This window comes from Sprattus sprattus (assembly GCF_963457725.1).
Source record: "Sprattus sprattus genome assembly, chromosome: 13".
NCBI classification, from domain to species: Eukaryota; Metazoa; Chordata; class Actinopteri; order Clupeiformes; family Clupeidae; genus Sprattus; species Sprattus sprattus.
In genome coordinates, this window is record NC_137911.1 from 13,352,355 (window position 1) to 13,372,001 (window position 19,647).

At 43.5% G+C, this 19,647-nt stretch overlaps 1 protein-coding gene across 1 annotated transcript; it reads left to right on the forward strand.

The window, feature by feature from the left end:
• The first annotated feature begins 9,308 nt into the window (after nucleotides 1-9,308).
• On the forward strand, nucleotides 9,309-17,926 carry dnajc27 (DnaJ (Hsp40) homolog, subfamily C, member 27). The gene is made up of 7 exons (XM_080849739.1): nucleotides 9,309-9,619; nucleotides 10,079-10,161; nucleotides 12,030-12,099; nucleotides 12,612-12,776; nucleotides 13,137-13,259; nucleotides 13,558-13,718; nucleotides 15,978-17,926. Exons 1-7 carry the CDS (start codon nucleotides 9,536-9,538, stop codon nucleotides 16,108-16,110), a joined length of 819 nt encoding a protein of 272 aa, XP_080705865.1. The 5' UTR covers nucleotides 9,309-9,535; the 3' UTR covers nucleotides 16,111-17,926.
• Nucleotides 17,927-19,647: the final 1,721 nt, after the last annotated feature.

Genomic DNA, 19,647 nt, shown 5'->3' on the forward strand with positions numbered 1-19,647 from the left:
CATATAGATTTTTCCACAATGGACTCTTGTGTGTTATGTTCAACCAGACTGTGGCTGTGTCGTATTGTGATTTCAATGGAGGCATCACCCAGTGCTGAGAACTAGTTGTGTGGTGTCAGTGGCTTATTTTCTATCACATCCAGGTTGTCAGGGTTTATGCTTTTACCTCTGGGTCCTCAGGGAAAATGTTGTCCACTAGCCTTTTGTACCGGGGTCGCAAGGCCCCACAACACCCGCAAACACCTGCGGTTGGGAAGACAAGGGCAGACAATGTAAAACAGAGAAGGTGAACTTGTTAGCTTTGGTCACTGCACAACTAGAGGAATACAGTAACATGATGCCTTTTCTTTATTAAATGGGTTGGGTTTTTATCATATGGGCTTGACAAGCAATCGGTTAAAGGCCTGTTTTAAAGAACAATCCCCTTTGAAGGAACCTCCTTCATCATCATCATCATCATTATGGTGAGCCTAGCTCATTTCCTGTGTCTCCACATTGACTGACTGAAGCCATAAGCACTTGTTGATTTAATTGATTAGCTTGGCTCTTTAAATGAATAGCCTTGAGGTGCAGCCTGTGCCAAAGTGATTCAGTTTACAGAAAATGGCAATTACTTTTTCCTATCCTTTTACAACCACTGCAGTTTCTGACATCTTTGAGAGGCAAAACTGTACAGAGCAGTAAAGAATTGCCTATGGATCCCACCCCCCAAACCTTCCAGTCTTACACCCACACTGTCTCTCTCTCACACACACACACACACACACACACACACACACACACACTGAAAAGGATCAGGTAATAACGACCTAGAACACAAGGATTCTCAAACACACAGCATTGAATGACATCAAGCCTGAAAAATCATTCTCTTTGCCAACTCATTCTGCCCACCACCAACAAATCAGCCCCTAGGAAGAACATCTCTGCACTAACTAGATCAACAGAGTCTTCGCCCCCACCCTCACGCCCACTGATGCATCTAGAACAACGCACTGTGGTCTTTAGGGGTTGAGATTTTAAGAATTAATTTCCCCACGATTACGAGACCCAAAGATCAAACAGCGGGAGGAGGGGGGGGGGGGATAAAAAAAAGAAAATGACAACCCTGAGCAGCAGTAATCTTATTATGCAAGCTGTTTGGCTATTCATGCCAAGAGCGTAACAAATATTAGCTGAAGTAGACACTGACAAAATTCTGGGAGATTTGGTGCCTTTTCGTATGAAACGTGCAGTGCTTCTAATCTCATCAGCCCCAGAATAGCAATTCATGATCAGACCTCCACTATTTCACTGCAATCAGACCACCGGACCAGCTATTTAACTATTTATGACTCATGAATCTTCCATTTCTTGTCTTTTTTACAAAGACACTTCCCAGGAGCCCCTGCTAAGATGCCTTGAAATTCTTCTTCTGTGTCTTTAGCAGACGAGGAGGCCAGAACACACTGCAGCCTCAAAGAGAAGCGTGAGGTCGTGGGCGAGAAGCGGTGAGTCACCAGAAGACACGGCAGCTTTGCTCTCCACTCCATACCGGCACTCTCTGTCTCTCTCTGTCTCTCTCTCTCTCTCTCTCTCTCTCTCTCTCTCTCTCTCTCTCTCTCTCTCTCACGCGCACACTGCACGACGCGACAGCGCCTACCCCTAAGACAGGCAGCAGACGCCACGGATAAGGGGCCAATAAAGACGCTTGCTCCAGCCCACCTCCCTCGTCCTCGCCCTCCAGCATAAATTATCCATCATCGGCCTGACGTCTTAGATCTCTCCTGCCGTGGGTGACCACGTGTCTGTGTGCGAGCGGCAGGGAAAGAGGGGAAATACTGCAAAGATTATCCCTGATGATGGAAACTAAAAGTGTATATGGAGGAGGGTATATGCAGAAGAACATGGATAATGTTTTTTCTCTGTCTATTTCTCTCTCCTCTCTCCCCACTCTTCCTCTGTCTCTCTCTGTGACTCCCTTTCTCCCAACTCTTTCTCTGTTTCTCTCTCTCTGTCTCTCCCTATCTCTTCTCTGCACCACGGGGAAGCCAAATGTCAGGGTCCAAAAAACGTTTGCAAACAGCACTGTCACTGTTTGCAAAAGGGAGGGTTTAAATCACTGAAGCGCTCTTTCAGATGTTTCTTTTTTTTTAATGAATGGTAACATTACCGTCCCATTCAGCCCACCTGTCTGGACCACAGAATGACAGCAGATGTGCTCCATATACAGGGACAATTTATTTTAACATTGGCCTGAAAGGAGAGCCAGTGTGGTTTCCAGTCCCACGCGACACACATCACGCCTGGTGCTACGACAAGCCATGCCTTGGATGCACGCATGCCACATCTGGGAACAGCTTAAAACAAGGCAATTGAAAGAGATGACAAGAGGATTAGGGGCTAAGTTACAATGGCGAGCCGGGTTTCCCATTATCCCTGCAATGAAGTCAACAAAAGGAATGGAAACACTGGAGGCAAGCCAACTTATTATAGCATCGCTCGATACTACAACTTTGATTACATAACAGTGTGTGCATGTTCATTAAGGCAGTCCTGTGTAACTGCAATGGGGGGATCTCTTTTTCCAGGATACAACGCTAAATATAGCCTGCAATCCCTTTGATACAGTTTTTTCTGAGAAATACAAGGCTGATGCAGTAGTGATTAGGGCAGTGCACAAACTGCTTAGCATCTCCCTCCAACAACCAAGCCATTTTAGGATGTGAAATATAACCACACACCTTGCAACAAGATATTTCTAACAAGGCGATGCGACAGATACAGCAAAGATTTGCATGATTGTTGTATGCTTTGTTACCCACTGACTTTAATGGGTGAATTTTTTCTTTCCCCTCATGTCCTTTTTTTTATCTCCTGTCTGATCAATGTGGACAACTAGGACTGTCATTAGTATTATAGCTTTAGATCACAAGCTTGATTGTTTGATTTCACAGTGTATACTAATAGAATATTGAATACATCATAAATCAAAATACTGCCATAGTTAGTCAGGACAACTAAAAAAACTGATACTGTCTTAGCCAGCCCTGGTCTATTCCGAAGAGCTGTTCTGTTGTATTTTTTGACAGACGAATACAAAAAAAAAAACTTAAAGGGAGTGAATGAGCTTCAAATCCTAAATAGAGTCCAAGAATGTTTTAATTACAGGATGAAGGTTGATTAAATATGAAATTTTCCATCTCCTGAGGGTAGCCAGAAATAAGTTCTCTCTCTCTCTCTCTCTCTCTCTCTCTCTCTCTCTCTCTCTCTCTCTCTCTCTCTCTTTCTCTTTCTCTATCTGTGTGTGCAGCATTTCAAAAAGCAGGAAGTGACAACCGACAGTGTAAACAAATTGTGGCCAGTCATGTTGTATGTCTTAAATTATTATGTTGCCTGAGTAATGAACAACAATCTGCAACCATATTTTTAATAATGATTTGGGTACAAAAATGTCCACGAAATGAGGTTATCTACGAAGGTACAGCTATTACAATTCAGTAAAGGGACTGAATAGACTATGTTGCTCTGTCAAGAACACCAACCTTGCTTGGAAAACACATGAATTCCCCAAGCTCCGCTGATGATAAAGATACAATGATGACAGAAAACAGTAGCAGAGGCGCAGGACAGGAAAGAAACAAACCAATACACCACACACATTCACAAGTATCGTCCACAGGCTGACTGCATGTTCACTCTCACATTCTGCACACACAATTGCCTTTGCACACAGTGGAGGGAAACTGTCCTTACCGTACATCGATGGAAACGCTGCTAATATTCCACCCTTCTGGTTTTAGCCTGAAGCCTTTTCTGTGTCAGAGCAATGCTCTCACACACACACACACTCTCTCTCTCTGCTCTCTTTCTCTCACACACACACACACACATACACACACACACAAAGCAAACAGTCGCGCTCTCAGCAGCAAACACACTCACAAACGGTGCATGTGACCAGACTCCATGACCTTGGATTTTCCCAATAGCGTGGCACAGCACGGCTCAGTCTCCCAGGAACAATACTGGCTGCACACACACAGGTGCAAAAACACGCGCGCACATGCACGCTTGCCGCACTCTCTCACCACACACACACACACAAGTAGACAACACACATTCCCGTCACAACCACACAAACACACGCCCCCTACCCAGTCATGCGTAACAAAGACAGAGAGAGAGGGAGGGGGAGAAATGGGAAGGGAGGGCAGAGTGTGCATGTGAGCCGGAGCAGGAGCCAGTGAGAGGGGGAGAGAGAAAAATAATAGAAAGAACTGAATCTACTGGTACAACCAGACATCAGTCTTCTTTTTCTCCACCCCCAGCCCACCCCACTCCTACTGTGACAGCATCTCCACAGCATAGCACAGCATCACTACTGAAATCATTACAACGACTGGACATTAGTCTGCTTCATGTGATGTGCTGACAGAGGGTTTTGGGGTAAATTACATTAGGTTTAATGATGGTTTATTATACCTGAATTTAAGTTTAAATCTGAAGGATCACTGACTATTAAAAAGGTCATTACAACAGCTTCTACAGTAAAACAGCTTCTAAACAGAGTAATAAGAGTGTAATTGAAATAAATGAATGTTATTTTGAAGTATTGTTTACCACAAAGTGCAAGTCAATCTTTTAAATTACGTTCACATAATAAGACTGCAAAGTAAGAGCTGTTTCTTTGATATGGAGAAGGCTCTGAGGGGAACTGCCATGATCCTCGCCATGTGAATTGGCTCAGCGTTAATCCGGTTGAGGCACGAATCATAACACATGAAAATCAAATCTTTCTCTACACAAACTTTTTAGTGTGCTTTTATCACACCAAAACCTTCTCTGAAACTGTAAAGGGAAGGAATTTACTTCTGGTTTCAGAGAGATTACTTTTCAAAATTGATTTGACAGAAAATGTTAACATATCAAATGTTGCTGATATGATAAGCTTTCTATAAACAGTTAGTTCTAGGGCTACAGTTTTATTGCATATCTATCAACTCAACTAGAATATGAAGATATTTAAAACTGCACTGGACTATGAATAGAGGCTATCATTTACAGATGACTGACTGAAGATATTACAATACAAAAATGTGATGAGTTAACTTACCACCACCAACCTGATGATCCAAAATGGTGCAGCAATCCAACAAAAGTGTTCGAGGACTTGGAAAATTTGGAAAATTTGGCAATGTAAGCCAATATGGCATTCTTGGCATATTTGGCAAACGTGGCAATGGCATCTTCGCAGTATTCCAGCTCCTGACTGAAAAATAATGGAGGAGCAAGTTGCTGTTGGTGTTATCCCATTTTCAGCTGCCAACAACTTTTGAAAGTTGTTCACAGAGTCCTTTCAGAGGTGGCCCTCCTCCTCCTTCACTCACTCCCTCCCTCCCTCTCTCTATTTCTCTCTTCCTCTCTCTCTCTTCCTCTCTCGCAGTTCAACTCGAGAAAAGACAAGCTAGGGCAAAGTGCAGACTTGGAAAACTAAATATAACACTCGTACTATGTGACAAATCTGCAAATGTCTATAAAATGTATATTAATATCTGTGGGTTCTTCGAAGAAGACAATAGTGAGTGTTGTGTTGTTTAGCCGCAAGTCTTTTATTTTTAAATGCACACAGGCTGGCACACTGTTACACACTGAGACGAATAGGAGTTCTAGCTTTAAAATAACAGAAACACTGACACTGCACAAATAACGCAGGTATTACAACTTAGTACACAAATCATAACAGTCATACACGCCAAATCTGGACACAAAAGGGAGACACAAGCAACATTCTAAATTAAAAACACATACTGGCTCAAATTAAACCGCACAGCATGCTGGAAGTCACTTGCAGTCTCCTATCTAGAGCATGCAGAAGCTTCAGAACCCCCTGCATGTTACACAGCCACCACCTAGTGGGTTAGTTGTGCCCAACAACTCAGGTGTTTAGCACAACGTCTCTGAGGTGCTAGGGGAGCTGATGTTGTAATTATGACGGCGGTTGCTTGAGGAGGAGTGGGGCTTACTGAGTCTTTGTCCGGACCAGCCAAGGACCAGTTGGGTAAAAAGCCAGTCTTGGTGGAGTACCAACGCCCTGTTCTGTCTGACCAGCCACACCATATACACAACGTCCAAAAAACTCTCGATAACAGTACATGGACCAACCCATTGGCTCTTCAGCTTTGGAAAAAAGAGCTTTTGCACTCAGGATTGACAACCCATACCTGTGTGCCCAGAGCAAAGTCCTCTCCCCGGTAGAGGGTGTCATAAGCCCTCTACTGTTGAGCCCTGGTGTCAGCAAGAGCTTGCCTGGCCAGCTCGAGGACCTCCTGCATCCGTTGCAGAGTTAGTCCAAGCCAGGTCCACCCCTCACCTCTGGTTCTGGCAAAAGCCTGAACACTAAATCCACAGGAGCCTGAAAGCTGCAGGGGTGCAATTTGTGAACTGCCTTACGGTACGCCTACAGGACCAGGGGCAGATGCAAGTACCAGTCCCGCTGCCGACAGCTGGTCAAGATAGCATTAGTGGCCAGAGTGCAGTTAGAACGTTCCACTAGTCCATCACTCTGGGGATGCAACTCTTTAGTCCAAGTGTTTTTTAAGCCTAGCCGCCAGTAGACCTCGCTGACCATGCCAACATCAAAATTCCACCCCCTGTCCCTGTGCAGCTCCACAGGCATTGAAACAGCAGAACATTTGACTGACCAGGATCAGTCGTGGTGGAAGCCCTCTGGTCAGGGGATATGCATACGCCTCTGGCCACATAGTGAAGAAGCCGTTGGCTACAAGGCTATAGCGATTCCCAAGGTTGGTGGTGGGAAATGATCCCAGGATGACCCTACCTGGAACTGCAGCAGCACAGCATGCTTGGTCAGCCCCTTCTGAGTCATGCAGGAGTTATACCATTGGACATAGAACGTCCTGGCAACATACCCGGACAGTAGAGGTGGGGCTGGAGAATGTGAAGAGTCCTAGTGCGCCATGTACCAGCTGGAAGACTCTGGAGCGCTGTCACAGAGGCACTAGGAGCAGCAGGACATCATAGTGGCCCCAGGAGTCTGCCAACGGCTTTGCAGGCACCCATCCTGGCTCGTGAGGCAGGGCCACTGCGAGTAGAGGGCTTTGGTGTCAGGATCCAGTGCTGAGACAGCAACCCAGGCTGGTTGTTGACTCGCTCCCACCCTGGATCTGGGAGAGAACGGGTTCCTAGCTTTGGTCTTTTGTCAAAGCTGCTGGGTGTCGATGAATTCCAAACTGCTGTCGCCAATGGCTACTGGAGCCTGGATGCTGCTGTCGCTCTGAGAGGCATCGCCACCACCAGAGTCGCTGCATCCATGTCCTCGACACGCTGACAATGCCAGCACCCGTCCTCCTCACATGGTCATCAGGACAGAGCATCTACTTTCAGGCAAATCTCAAAGTCGTAGTCCTACAGTCTCTAGCCACCGTGCCATCTGCCACCCCGAGCCATCTGCGCAGTCCTCATGCCATGGGAATGCTTGCCCAATGGTGGCAAGTTAAAGTCTTACGAAGTGCTGGCCGTATGACACCAGACACAGGAAGCTCTACAGCTCTCCAATGCTGCAGGGAGTGGTTTAGTCTCTCAAGGCTGCTACCTTTGCTGGGTAGATGGGCACCCCTTCCGTGCTGAAGACATAGCTCAGGAAGGACGTCTCTTGTTGGAACAGAAGACACTTCTTCGGTGCAGACACAGGCCAGCTTGGCGCATGGCATGGAAGGCGTCACTCAGGTTAGCCAGGTTGACTTTGACGTCTGCAGCGTGAACAAGGAGGTCATCTGGTTGGACCATGCTGCAGCTCTGGGGGGCATCATTCAGGAATCTCACCATCAGGCGCTCAAAGGTGGCTGATCCATTCCGGACCCGCACTTTGAACTGCCAGAGACAATGGCTGATAGAGAAATCAGTCTTGGGGGATGCCTCTGGAGTCAGCTCCACCTGCCGATAGCTGCTATGTACATCAAAAGAGCTGAACCAGTGGGACCTGTTGATGTGTTAAAGGACGTCATCGGCATGTGGCAGCAGGTAGGAGACTCTTCGAGTGACATCGTTGAGGAGGGCAGGGGACGAGGTGTGCATCCTGGGCGTGCATCTCCAGTGTCGGTATCGTGCTGGACAAGGTTGGTGCGTTTGCAGTTCTTGTCCCTGGCCACAAAGATGTTAGTGAACAGCTCCAGAAGCTTTTGCAGTTGGTGTCTCGGGTTCGCCTTCATGTCCTCACAGCTCTGCTGGTACAGATCATCGACAGAGGCAACGCAGAGGCTATCCCCCCATCTGTCAGTGGCGATGCAGAGGACTTACAGCATCGATGTGGTAGCCCCTCTGGTTGGCAGCGATGGTGTGGAGAGCCTCTGGCTTAATCGTTCTTCTCTGTCATTAGCATGGATTGCCATAGCTCCAACACCCAGAAGTAGACTAGCTCAAAACACATCCACCGTAGGCCCCAGGTTTTTTTTTTCTCATAACGGCAGCGGGCGGATGGGCTCTTTCTGTAGGAGCTTCATTGCTCCTCACTGAGGTCGGCTCCTGGGTAAGCCACAGTCCTGAAGCACCCAGAGCGTCTGCACGATGATTATGAAGCACCTGGTCCTGTCCTGCAGCATCGACTAGCGGGGCGGCGGAGACAGCAACCCGCTGCTTCCTCGCGCTAACACAGGGCCTAACACACAGGCATTACAGCATAACAAACAGACATAGTGTAGCTTCTAAGCTGAACTGGTCAGCAAGCAACATAACACTGACTATCCTTCCACCGTATGAGGAATGTCAATGTTCTTATCCTTGCCAGCAGATTCAGCATCGCGTTTGCTTATAAAAAACTAAAGCAATGTAATATCTCAGTTTATGGTGCTAACGTTACTGATATTTGTATTTTAATAACCCCTCATTAAAATATAAACAGATGATTAAAAGTTCTGTACTTGAACCTGGAGATTAAATACCTCTCCACATATTCAGGGTGGTGGAAATCTGTTCGTTCCCATGGCAACGACAGATGCCTACATTGTACCACCCTGAATATGTGGAGAAGTATTTAATCTCCAGGTTCAAGTACAGAGTTTTTAATCATCTGTTTATATTTTAATGGGGGGTTATTAAAATACAAATATCAGTAACGTTAGCACCATAAACTGAGATATTACATTGCTTTAGTTTTTTAAAAGCAAACGCGATGCTGAATCTGCTGGCAAGGATAAGAACATTGACATTCCTCATACGGTGGAAGGATAGTCAGTGTTATGTTGCTCGCTGACCAGTTCAGCTTGGAAGCTACACTATGCATAGACAATCTTTTAACATTTAACGTAATTTTAATATAATATTTCATGTAATGGCGCGTATACAGCATAGTTTGGGGTAATATGTATCGCTAGCACGTCAGCGTCAGTATTTCAGCTGTAGTTGCATGATAGCCCATTAAGGAAGCCGAGTGTTTACTCCCAACGTAGCTAGCTACACAAGCTAACAGTCCAAACCAGTTAGCTGTCTTTGTACTCATGAATATCAAATTGTAAACTTTAATTTCAGTCATTGCAATATGGAAACAAATGTGCAAAAGCGACGTGAAAAGAAGTCATTGCGTGTGAAAGTTATCAGCTTGGGGAACGCTGAAGTCGGGAAGGTAAGGCAATGTTATGCAGCTAGTTAGGTAGCTATCTCCTTAGCATTGGCTTTGTGGTGATAACGTTTGTTGATTGTGGTCAGCCAGCTGTTTGATCGTAGCCTGCTCAGACCATTCCTGTAGCTAAGAGGATGAACACGTACGTTAATGTCAGCTTTTCGTACTTTTCAATCTTACAGACACGTTATATTAACAATAGATAACTCAATCGTTAGCTATGTCAGGAATCGTTAAGTAATGTAACGAGCTGTTCGTCTTGCTATACATGGACGTGACAATTGCCCCCCTAAACGCTGTCGTATGTTGTTAACATGAAGTGAGACGAAATGGTATAAATCATTCGTCAGGTCAACCCATTTCACACAGATGCACTCTTGAAATACACGAAGAATTGTTTAGTTACATAGATAGGCCTACATCTTTGAACATTAATGATAATTGGTGTTCTTTGTTTCTCAGAGTTGTATCATTAAACGCTACTGCGAGAAGAGGTTTGTTCCAAAATACCTGGCCACGATTGGAATTGATTATGGGGTGACCAAGTAAGTGAACGCAACTGTTGCTGTGATATGTGAGATTTTAAGCCAAGAACTACGGTATACAGCAGAAGTCACTGCCCTGTGCGGTATCACTTCAATGTCAAATTATTGTATCACCTCTCAATAATTGCATCGTTTCCAAGTTGAGAAAAAATGAAAATTGAAGACTTTAGAAAGACTAAAAATACGGGCTCAAAGCAGAAACTCAATAAAAGTGACAAGATCAGTGACCAGTGATCAGTGGCACACAAGTTAGAAAACCTGTGATCATTAAAACAAAATTCACACTAGTGATTTACAATGAGCCAAATTGCATGAACATGGTAATGTCTGTATCATGGCTCTATGTGGAAAATGATTGTCCTCAGTGGCCGCCCTCCTAAAATTACACCATGGATAGTGCGGTAATTTGCACAATGTAGCTCTGAAAAACAGACGAACAAGTGCTTCAGATTTGGCATAGGGGTTATCAATGGAGTTTTTGTTGCCGCTTAAACAGTGTGAAAGACATTGCATAATGTCAACCTCTATTGACAGCGTCCAAGAAAATGACCCTTTCTTGCCCTTTGACACAAAACTGCAAGATTAAACTTGCAGAACATGAAAAGAAGCCTGGTGAATATTGGGAGCACATTCTTCGGTCAGATGAGGCCAAGTTGCAGGTAAAACATTAGTTTTTTTAAGAAAAGGTTTATTTTACTGGGTGTAGGTTTGATATGCTCTTCCTTTCTGTCCCTGGGTTCTTAAGACCACAATATGCATTTTGGTGCACACAAATTCCTTGTTCTAATTTGTAACTGAGGAACGTATCAACAGGACTATGGGGACTTCCCTCAGGCAGACATGAGTCACAATGTAACATACACTGCCTAAACAGTAGCTGGAAAGGCTGCTGATGTATGTAATTTACACCATGGGATGGAGCATGCAATGACTTATAGAATGACCGAAGGATGCATATAGTGTATTGTGAAACCCCCCTCGAGACATCATTGTCAGTCCTAGTCTTGATGGAAACCAGCCATAACTAGTTTGGTCATATGCCTATATCCACGTGTCTTACACCAACATAATGGGACCGTATGTTGGAAGTGAGTTGAATTTGTAATAAGAAGGGACCTCATTCCACAAAGCTTTGGATTAGTTGCTTGAACCTTGTGTTGCTTGTAACTTCCCCTGGTGCCGTGGATAAAGCTGCACCTGTGTTGCCTGAACGTTGCTACCACACAGTCTCCAGAAACCTGGCAGAAGAGGGAATATTCCAGCATGATAACGATCCAAAGCACACTGTTTATAAAGAAGAAAAAAGTGAATACTTTGACCTGTCCAAGTATGACGCCTGACTTAAATCCAATAGCACACCTTTAGGGCATTTTAAAGAGAAAGGTCGAGCAACACAACCCTTCCTGCAAAGAGCAGTTAAAAAAAATCTCTGAAGAACTGTCAGAAACTTCTCTCCTGAAAAAGTGTGCAACACTGGTATCCTCCATGCCAGGAAAGATTGAGTCTGATATCAAAAATAAAGGTGGACCTACAAAGAATTGAAAAATGTAATATTAAATTCTGGGTAAAGAAAGATGCACTGACTTGTGTTGCATTGAGTTCCTACTGTGGGGTCTGTATTTCCAATAGAGTACAGCTAAACAGTTCTTTTTTTTAGAGCAAATACCCTACTGCTTAACATAAGTCATGCATTTACATAATTTTGAATTTACATAATTTTGAATTTATAATTTTGAATTATTTGACATGTCATTGACATTGCACAGGGTTGTACTGACTTCTGTAGTATACTGTAAAGGAGACACAGGAGGTTGATTGCAAGGGTAATGAGATAGCAATATTTGGTGGTTGTCTTTGGTTTGACTTAGGGTTCAAGTCCGGGACCGTGAAATCAAAGTGAACATTTTTGATATGGCTGGACATCCTTTCTTCTATGAGGTAGGAGCACCTTTTTTTGTATTCTTCCTTGACCTAAGCAGTGACATTATGTTTCTAGGGTTGTTAACACAAGAAAAATAATTGTTTCGTACTCTAACTGTAAAGGCTGCTTTGGTATCTGAATCTTTGGAACCACAGTAAAGAAAACATTCCCATCAGTACACACCCTCTTAATATGAGGGTGCTTTCTGACACCAGAGGAGGGCAGCATACAGTGCAATAAAACATACAACATCAGTATCGGTAATGAGACATGAAGCCATTGTGCCTGCAGCACATAATGAAGCCATGTTTCTTTTAGTCGCACTTCATGATTAGAGTTACCATGGTATTTAGGTTATTTTCGTTGCAATTTGCTTTTTTTTTTGCTTTCTGAAGTGTATATAGGGCTTCCCACACATTATCAAAGCAAAGTATTTTCATGTGATTATTATGCAGACACTGCGGTAAATTACTAGTTAGTTTGGTAGTTTCTCCACCACCTGTTGTCATTCAGTATCTCTCTGTCTCAGGTACGCAATGAGTTTTACAAAGACTCCCAGGGGGTGATCCTGGTGTATGATGTGGGACTGAGGGAGAGCTTTGATGCCCTCGACAGCTGGCTGACAGAGATGAAGCAGGAGATGGGCTCTCAGGCAAACATGGAGAGCATTGTCTTTGTCGTCTGTGCCAACAAGGTTAGATGGATGTCAGGAAGATTGAATTCTTTTATCCCCATTTATATCCTGACAAATGTCTTCTGGGAGCGCTTTCAATTTGTGTTGGTTTTCTAGTATCATTGCTGATGCATCGCAAAGCACTTAGTGTGGTTGTTTTGAAAATCAAATCAATTTGACGAGAAGAAACTGCATAAAAACACTATTTATGTTAACAATACTTATCTTGGTATTGCTGATCTTGACTTTTGCCTCCCCAAAGTCACAAACAAATGAAATTATCTCAGATTGAAGCATATCCCACAGGTAGTGGGAAAGCAGTGTTTATAAAGTGGCAAGGGCCAGATGATGTGTGACCCCGGGTGATGTTTTTGGCTGCAGGTGGACCTGACGAAGAGGAGGGTGGTGGATGAAAGCGAAGGCAGACTGTGGGCAGAGAGTCGGGGCTTTCACTACTTTGAAACGTCCGCGCAGAGTGGAGAAGGCATCAATGAAATGTTTCAGGTTTGGGCATGGATAACTTCCATTCTTTTATGCTGTTTTTTTTTTCTAGACTTATTTGCCTCTATACCCCCTTCACTCCTTACACATGCTACCTGTTTATTTAGATATTTAGTTGGTAAGTTTGGTAGTTAATTGATTTAATCTGTGGTTGCTCGCAATCTGTTGTGCCTATTTTGTTGAGCTATTTTGCCTTAAGTTCGTCAGTGACCTTTTTATAAAAAAAATATATAATTCATACGTTCATCCCAATGTACTCTTTTCTTTATTCTTTTTTTTTTTCTCTCTTTGTTTCCCCCAGGCCTTCTTCTCCTCTATAACAGACATGTGTGAAAATGGAGGGAAGAGGCCAACACTGGAGGTCAACGTTGGCTTCACCAAGGAGCAAGCAGACACCATCCGCCGCATCCGCAACAGCAAGGACAGCTGGGATATGCTGGGGGTCAAGCCTGGGGCCACCCGGTAGGTCAATGCTGCCAGTCTTTGGACTGAATGTGTGTACTGTCTATCTCCAAAAATCAAGCACAGGTAATGTTCACTGAGGGGTAGTGTTTCCAATACCGTAATTTCCCAACTATTAACCGTGATTTATACATGGAACATTTCTGCAGCCATGCGGTAAATACTCGGGTGCATCCTATCACTTAACGATTTGTCTTAAACATTAAGCGTCCATTCTCACACGACACCATAACACTAAATATGGCGCTCAAGAAATGGTTTTCACTTTTTTTTGAGTGGGAATGGGGTATTTGTGCGTGTGTGCGTAAGGGGAGGGGGTGTAGCTGCAGTATGTTTGCTTGAAATGCCCATCCCTATCCCTATCCCATACAACATTTTAAATGGCTAGTAGCGCTTGCACCACAACTACATGGCATGAGGAAACACTGAATAAACTGTGGTTAATACACACGGGCAGTCAATACAAGGGTTTGTTTTATAAAATTGCATAACATACTGTAATGTGATGTATGTATTGTGCGGTTAATAGTCTGGAAACTACAGAACTGAAAGTCATTCCCAGTCTTTGCCTATAATTTTTACATGTTTGAGAAACCAGCAGCACCCCAAAAGAGAACATAATAACAGTCACAAAGTTAAAAAAGGTAAAAGGTAAAATCTCTTAAATGCATCCATGATAGGGGGATATCAGATATCGCAATCGTCACTAATTACTTCATCACCTCAAAAGCAATGTAGCAGCACAATTTTCTAAATCCTGTCAGTGGAATTTTGCTGGGCAAAGAGGGGATGTGATGTGATGTGAATCCTTCTCACACCTGAGACTCCCACAGCAGGAGGCTGAGTGCATATAGGAACCCACAAAGCAATGAGGGCCCATTCTTAACGGCTGTTTTTATTATTATTATTATTTGTGCAGTGTTGGTGAATATTGTTATTGTATCAAATCGTAGTCTCTGCCTTTTTTAAATGTCTGTGTTTTGTAGAATATAGCAGGAAACCTCCTAAAAGAAAAGCCATATGGCTTTGTTAGGACATTTATCACAGTGAGTCACTAAACCACATAGTTGGAATACCCCCATGTCACTGCCCTTAGTTCATTGGGTTCTCTGAAACACTACTCAGCATGTTTGTTATTGCCAAGTTTGAGTAGTTTTTGACAGTCAGCTCTGCAACCATGCTGACTTTTTGTCCATCTTTTTACCAGTTACATTTAACATTTTACACCTTGTACATACGTTGCCACATTCTCAATGCAGTGACATTTCCTTCTTCAATCCAAAATGGATGTGTTTTTGTGTTGAACTTACATGAGCGTGTCTGGTTAAGTCACACTGTTGTGAACAGTTGTTTCAGTCAGAGGGCATTAGTGTACATTCCTCTGTACGGTGCAGGTTTGGGGCTGCCCTGTTGTCCTGCTGTGGGCACTATAATGAGTGTTTGTGGTGGCCGCCGGGGCGTGTGAACGTTGGGTCTGTTTCCAGCCCTGGCTCTGCCATGCAGGCGAGCTCTCGGCTCTAATAATAGAGGGCTCGGCAGTAGGTCAGCGAGCCAGTGGCGCAAGCAGGACAACGCACGAGTCATCATATGTGCTGGAGGACAGGCACAATCCAATTAGGCTTCACCTACCAGATTAATCAGGCTTGCCAATCCAATCTCTCTCTCTCTTTCAATCTCTTTGTCTCAATCTTTTTTATTTAGCTCTTTCTGTACTTTGCTTTCTTTCTTCTTTCTCTCATTGATGTATTTTTCTTTTTTTGTCTTTCTTTTTCTCTTCCTCCCTATTTCCATCTGTGTTTGCTCCATACCCCTCGTCTCGTATTCCCTCTCCTGGTCTCTGGAGCACCACTCAAAGTGTACCCGCCCAGGTGTCTGCCCTGTCTGCGCTGTTCCTCTCATCCTGTTGGCAGCTGGCCAACACCCACTCAATAAACTCAAGGCTGAATTAACTCTCTCTGGTGAATCAAGCCAAGGTCACAAATGGTGTCAAATGAAGTTGCCAACAGAGTGTTTGGAAACAAACACTGTCACTCCAAAAGTTCTCACAATTCTATGAATCAAAGAAATTAGACAACTAATTTTACTTCATTAGCAATAAACTTTGAGCTCTTTCAAAGAGCACTTTTTCATGGACTTGTTATGGATCTGAATAAATGTAAAACCATTTCCAGTGATGCCAGGACTCTTAAGGACTGGTTGATGCAATCAGTATGGTACGCATCAGCATGCTCATCTCTTGTGTGGTTCTGTGTGTTTCAGGGAGGAGGTGAACAAAGCCTACAGGAAGCTGGCCGTTCTTCTCCACCCAGACAAGTGTGTGGCACCAGGCAGCGAAGATGCCTTCAAGGCCGTGGTGAACGCTCGCACCTCGCTACTCAAGAACATCAAGTAGGGTCGCAGAAACGTCTTTCCCAGTTCTCCCATCCTCTGAACGCGCCTCAGAATTACTGTCCAAGAGCGAGGGTGGAGGAGTGGGGGTCTGCCATTTTGTATCCACGACAGAAAATCACCATGGATGTGCCACAGTTACTTTCATGTCTCTAAGGTTGAGTTTTGTTATGTTATTTCAGTGAATATTTAATTAAAGCCTAACTATTATGCCTGTTGACATGTTAAACTAAGCATCCATTGTATGTAACTGTAAAATAAGGAAAGTTACTCTTTAAAGGAAACCAGGGAGATAGATTACCTGATCTGGTGTGTTCCTGACTTGTTAGGCATTTACGTCTGCTAAGACTGTTCTCGTTACCTTCTACAAGTTTGAGCCTTCCTAGAGGGAGGGTACAAATAAGACAGATGGCTAAATCTGCCCTGTTGTGTAGAAGTTAATGATTGAACAGTGTATTGTTGGGCTCATTAAAAAACTATAGGGATTTATTATTTTTGTACTGGTACCGCATTCATAACTAAATGAGTGGCAACTGTAACTATGCACTAAATTGAATCCACATTCAGTCAAGCAGTTTGGCCTCTAAATGATTCTGAATTGCCTGACTGTGTTACATCTTGGCCGTCTAGGAACATTGCATCCTGGTTCTTAGCAACAGACTGAATGAATTCAAGACGTTTGTGTTAATGGCACGGACTCTGACTGCTTCGGCAGATGATCGCTGATGGGTATTTCAGCCACCTATGTGAGACACAAGCGTGAGGGATCATGGAAGGCTGCAAGGTGCAAGACCACTGCAGCATTAATAGTCTTAGCTGCAGTTTGCCGTCAGTGTGTTTGGGCTTAAAGTAATCCTTTCCTCAAGGTCCAAAGACCTCCATGTCCACCCATCCTTTCACCCGATTAGCCAGACCACTCACACAAATACTGTGTAATGATTTCCTGAATTCCAGCCACCAACAATGATTTCCTTTTTCTTTTTGTCTTGTTTGGTGACCACAAGACTGTGCTTGTGGAAGTAGGCATTTTGGTCTGTTAAGCGTTGTTGGTGTCCATATGTACAGTGAGTACTACACGGTTATTTAATTCAGAATATATGCTTATTTATTGAAAAAAAAATATAGCCTATATATGGTGTGAAATCTGTATAAATTGGTATCGTGATCTTGAACCACAAGTGAATGAAAGACCTCTACACTTTTGCACGAACTCTACACAGATGTATCGAAACAATCTATGTAGTTACAAAGATATTCATTTTAATACTCTGAAAGATGGTCATCATACAACTTGACTTAAAAACTGCACTTTCACTCCAGACCTACATGTTTAATTCATAACTTGCATCCTAGTACTCTCCAGATGCTAGTGTCGTCTAAAATCTCAACACTCAAATACTCCACTTTACACAGCTCTGAGAGAAATTGCTTTAAAAGCTTAACTGTTTACAGATGACATATCCCTTATTAACTTACAGACATGCTAGCTCACCAGGTAGGATTTAAAATTAGCCTGTGAAATCATTTTGTCATAATTTGGCAGAAGTACCATAGAATTCAAGGCTTCCTGTTTTCCTCCCCAAGTGGTGCCAACAAGGGAATGTTTCCGCAATGTTTACAATGAGCAACTATTTCTACTCGTTACTGTTAAATAATGTTTTAAGAAGAGCTTCATTATTTCATATGATGTGAATGCACCATATAAACCTGTATTTTTTGTTTAAAATAGTGCCAAATGCTAGCCACCGGCTGACGTAGTGGCACTTGTTTGTACAATAGTCCAGGTGAAGCACTACCATAAATATCTATCTTTTTTTGTAAGTTTGATCCATTTATCTGAACGTGTTGGATAAAGTTACATATCTCTGTGTGTTCTGTTTTAATAATTCGGAATGAATGTGTATGCTGTAAATTCTATCTATTAAATTTTACGTTATCAAAAGTTGCACTTTGAGTTGCGTTCTTAATGTGAGAGGCATGACGTGTCCCAGTCGTTGTAAAGATTGCCTCGAAAAGCCAACGCAAAATGAAAAGGCTGTTATTATCTTAAAACAAAAGGCTTGCACATTTACATTGTGCTAGTACCATGAGTCCACGGCATGACAGTGCCTCGATGGATCTGTCCTGTTTCGCATGATGTTTGAGGAGCTACTGCATGTTCCACGGGGATTTTCAAAATAATAAATGTGACCGATGTATCAAGTAATGGGTATGAGTTGGGTCATTCCTTGCTCTGACTGGAGTCCTGGCTTCTGGAAAATGCTTCCTTGAGTGTCAGATTGGCAGTGTTTTGGAGACTTGGCACTCTATTGGCTCCATTGCCACTTGGCAAGCTCAGTGAAGGCCGCTAAACCGTCAGAGCCAACAAAGATGCCTACCAACAGATTGGAGGACAGCATGACCTTGGTGGACAGTATGACCTATGTTCTGTAAAGCACCTTGAGACAATCATGATTGGTGATTAAAATGTAATCAGAAATTGAGCGGGCAGGAGATTCCACCCCTATTTCAAAGTCTTACGAATTGTATTATCAATTTATTATTAGTATCTAGACTACATAACTATCAACCTCAAAACTTTGGTCTTTTGAGAACTGTGCTCTACCAGTTTAGCCTCAAGACCAAAAACGCAAATATGTTACCCCAGCAAACATGCAGCACAGCACATGTGAAAAGCCAACTGTTTTTAATGGTTGTTTATTTGTTTAGTTGTTTCAGCGTGCTTGATCCTCCATTACCTCAGACTCCCACCCTTAATTGTGGCCTACATTCCGTACACTAGCTCATGAAACAGACCGGTCCTAGTAATTTCAAGGTCATAAATTGCAATCCTAACAAGCTTTATTTTGAGTTTCTCTGTGTGTTGCTTAATGGAGGTCCATCGCAACACAATGCCCAAAGCTCCTGCAGATAATACAGAAGCTGTGGTTAAGTTGCTGGAAAACAGGAAAATGACTTTTGTTCTGCAGGAGAGTCAGCGGCTGGCTAATCACATCATTCCCAGTCAACGCCCTCAATCCTATGTCATTGGCGGACGTCGAATTACAGAAAGGGCAAGACCCAAGTTACCTTGAGGCTACAAAAGTGAGAGATTAAGGTGTTTCTGGAGTTGAGTGACCATCAACTCACAACTTTACAGAAGGGAACTCTCATTACGCTAATAGTCAAGCATCAAAACACAAAAAACTATTGAAACATCTTAACATGATGCTACAGTTTGTTTACAAATGACACACACCTGGGTTTACCCTTGATGCCCTTATTCGCCTGTGGGTAATCCCCTACAGATAAGTCAACCCTCTGTGTCTATTTAGAGCTCATTGGGAAGCGAGGCATGCAAGACTCTTTTTCATTGGACTCATTTGCTTCTCGTGTGCGTTTTTCGACCGTCTTCATCTTTCGCTCTGTGGGGGAGAGTGGGACCATTACTTTGGATTAGCACCTGACAGATTGCAATCCATACACCGCAGAGACAAAAGAGTGAAAAGGAGCTTTTCCGGGGCCATCTGGCTAAGGGGCTGGCATGAGGAGCTTTGGTGCA

Coding starts and splice junctions, on each gene's coding strand:
- dnajc27 (XM_080849739.1), top strand. CDS start 9,536: ATGGAAACAAATGTGCAAAAGCGACGTGAAAAGAAGTCATTGCGTGTG. Junction 9,620..10,078: donor GGAACGCTGAAGTCGGGAAG/GTAAGGCAATGT, acceptor TTTGTTTCTCAG/AGTTGTATCATTAAACGCTA. Junction 10,162..12,029: donor ATTGATTATGGGGTGACCAA/GTAAGTGAACGC, acceptor GGTTTGACTTAG/GGTTCAAGTCCGGGACCGTG.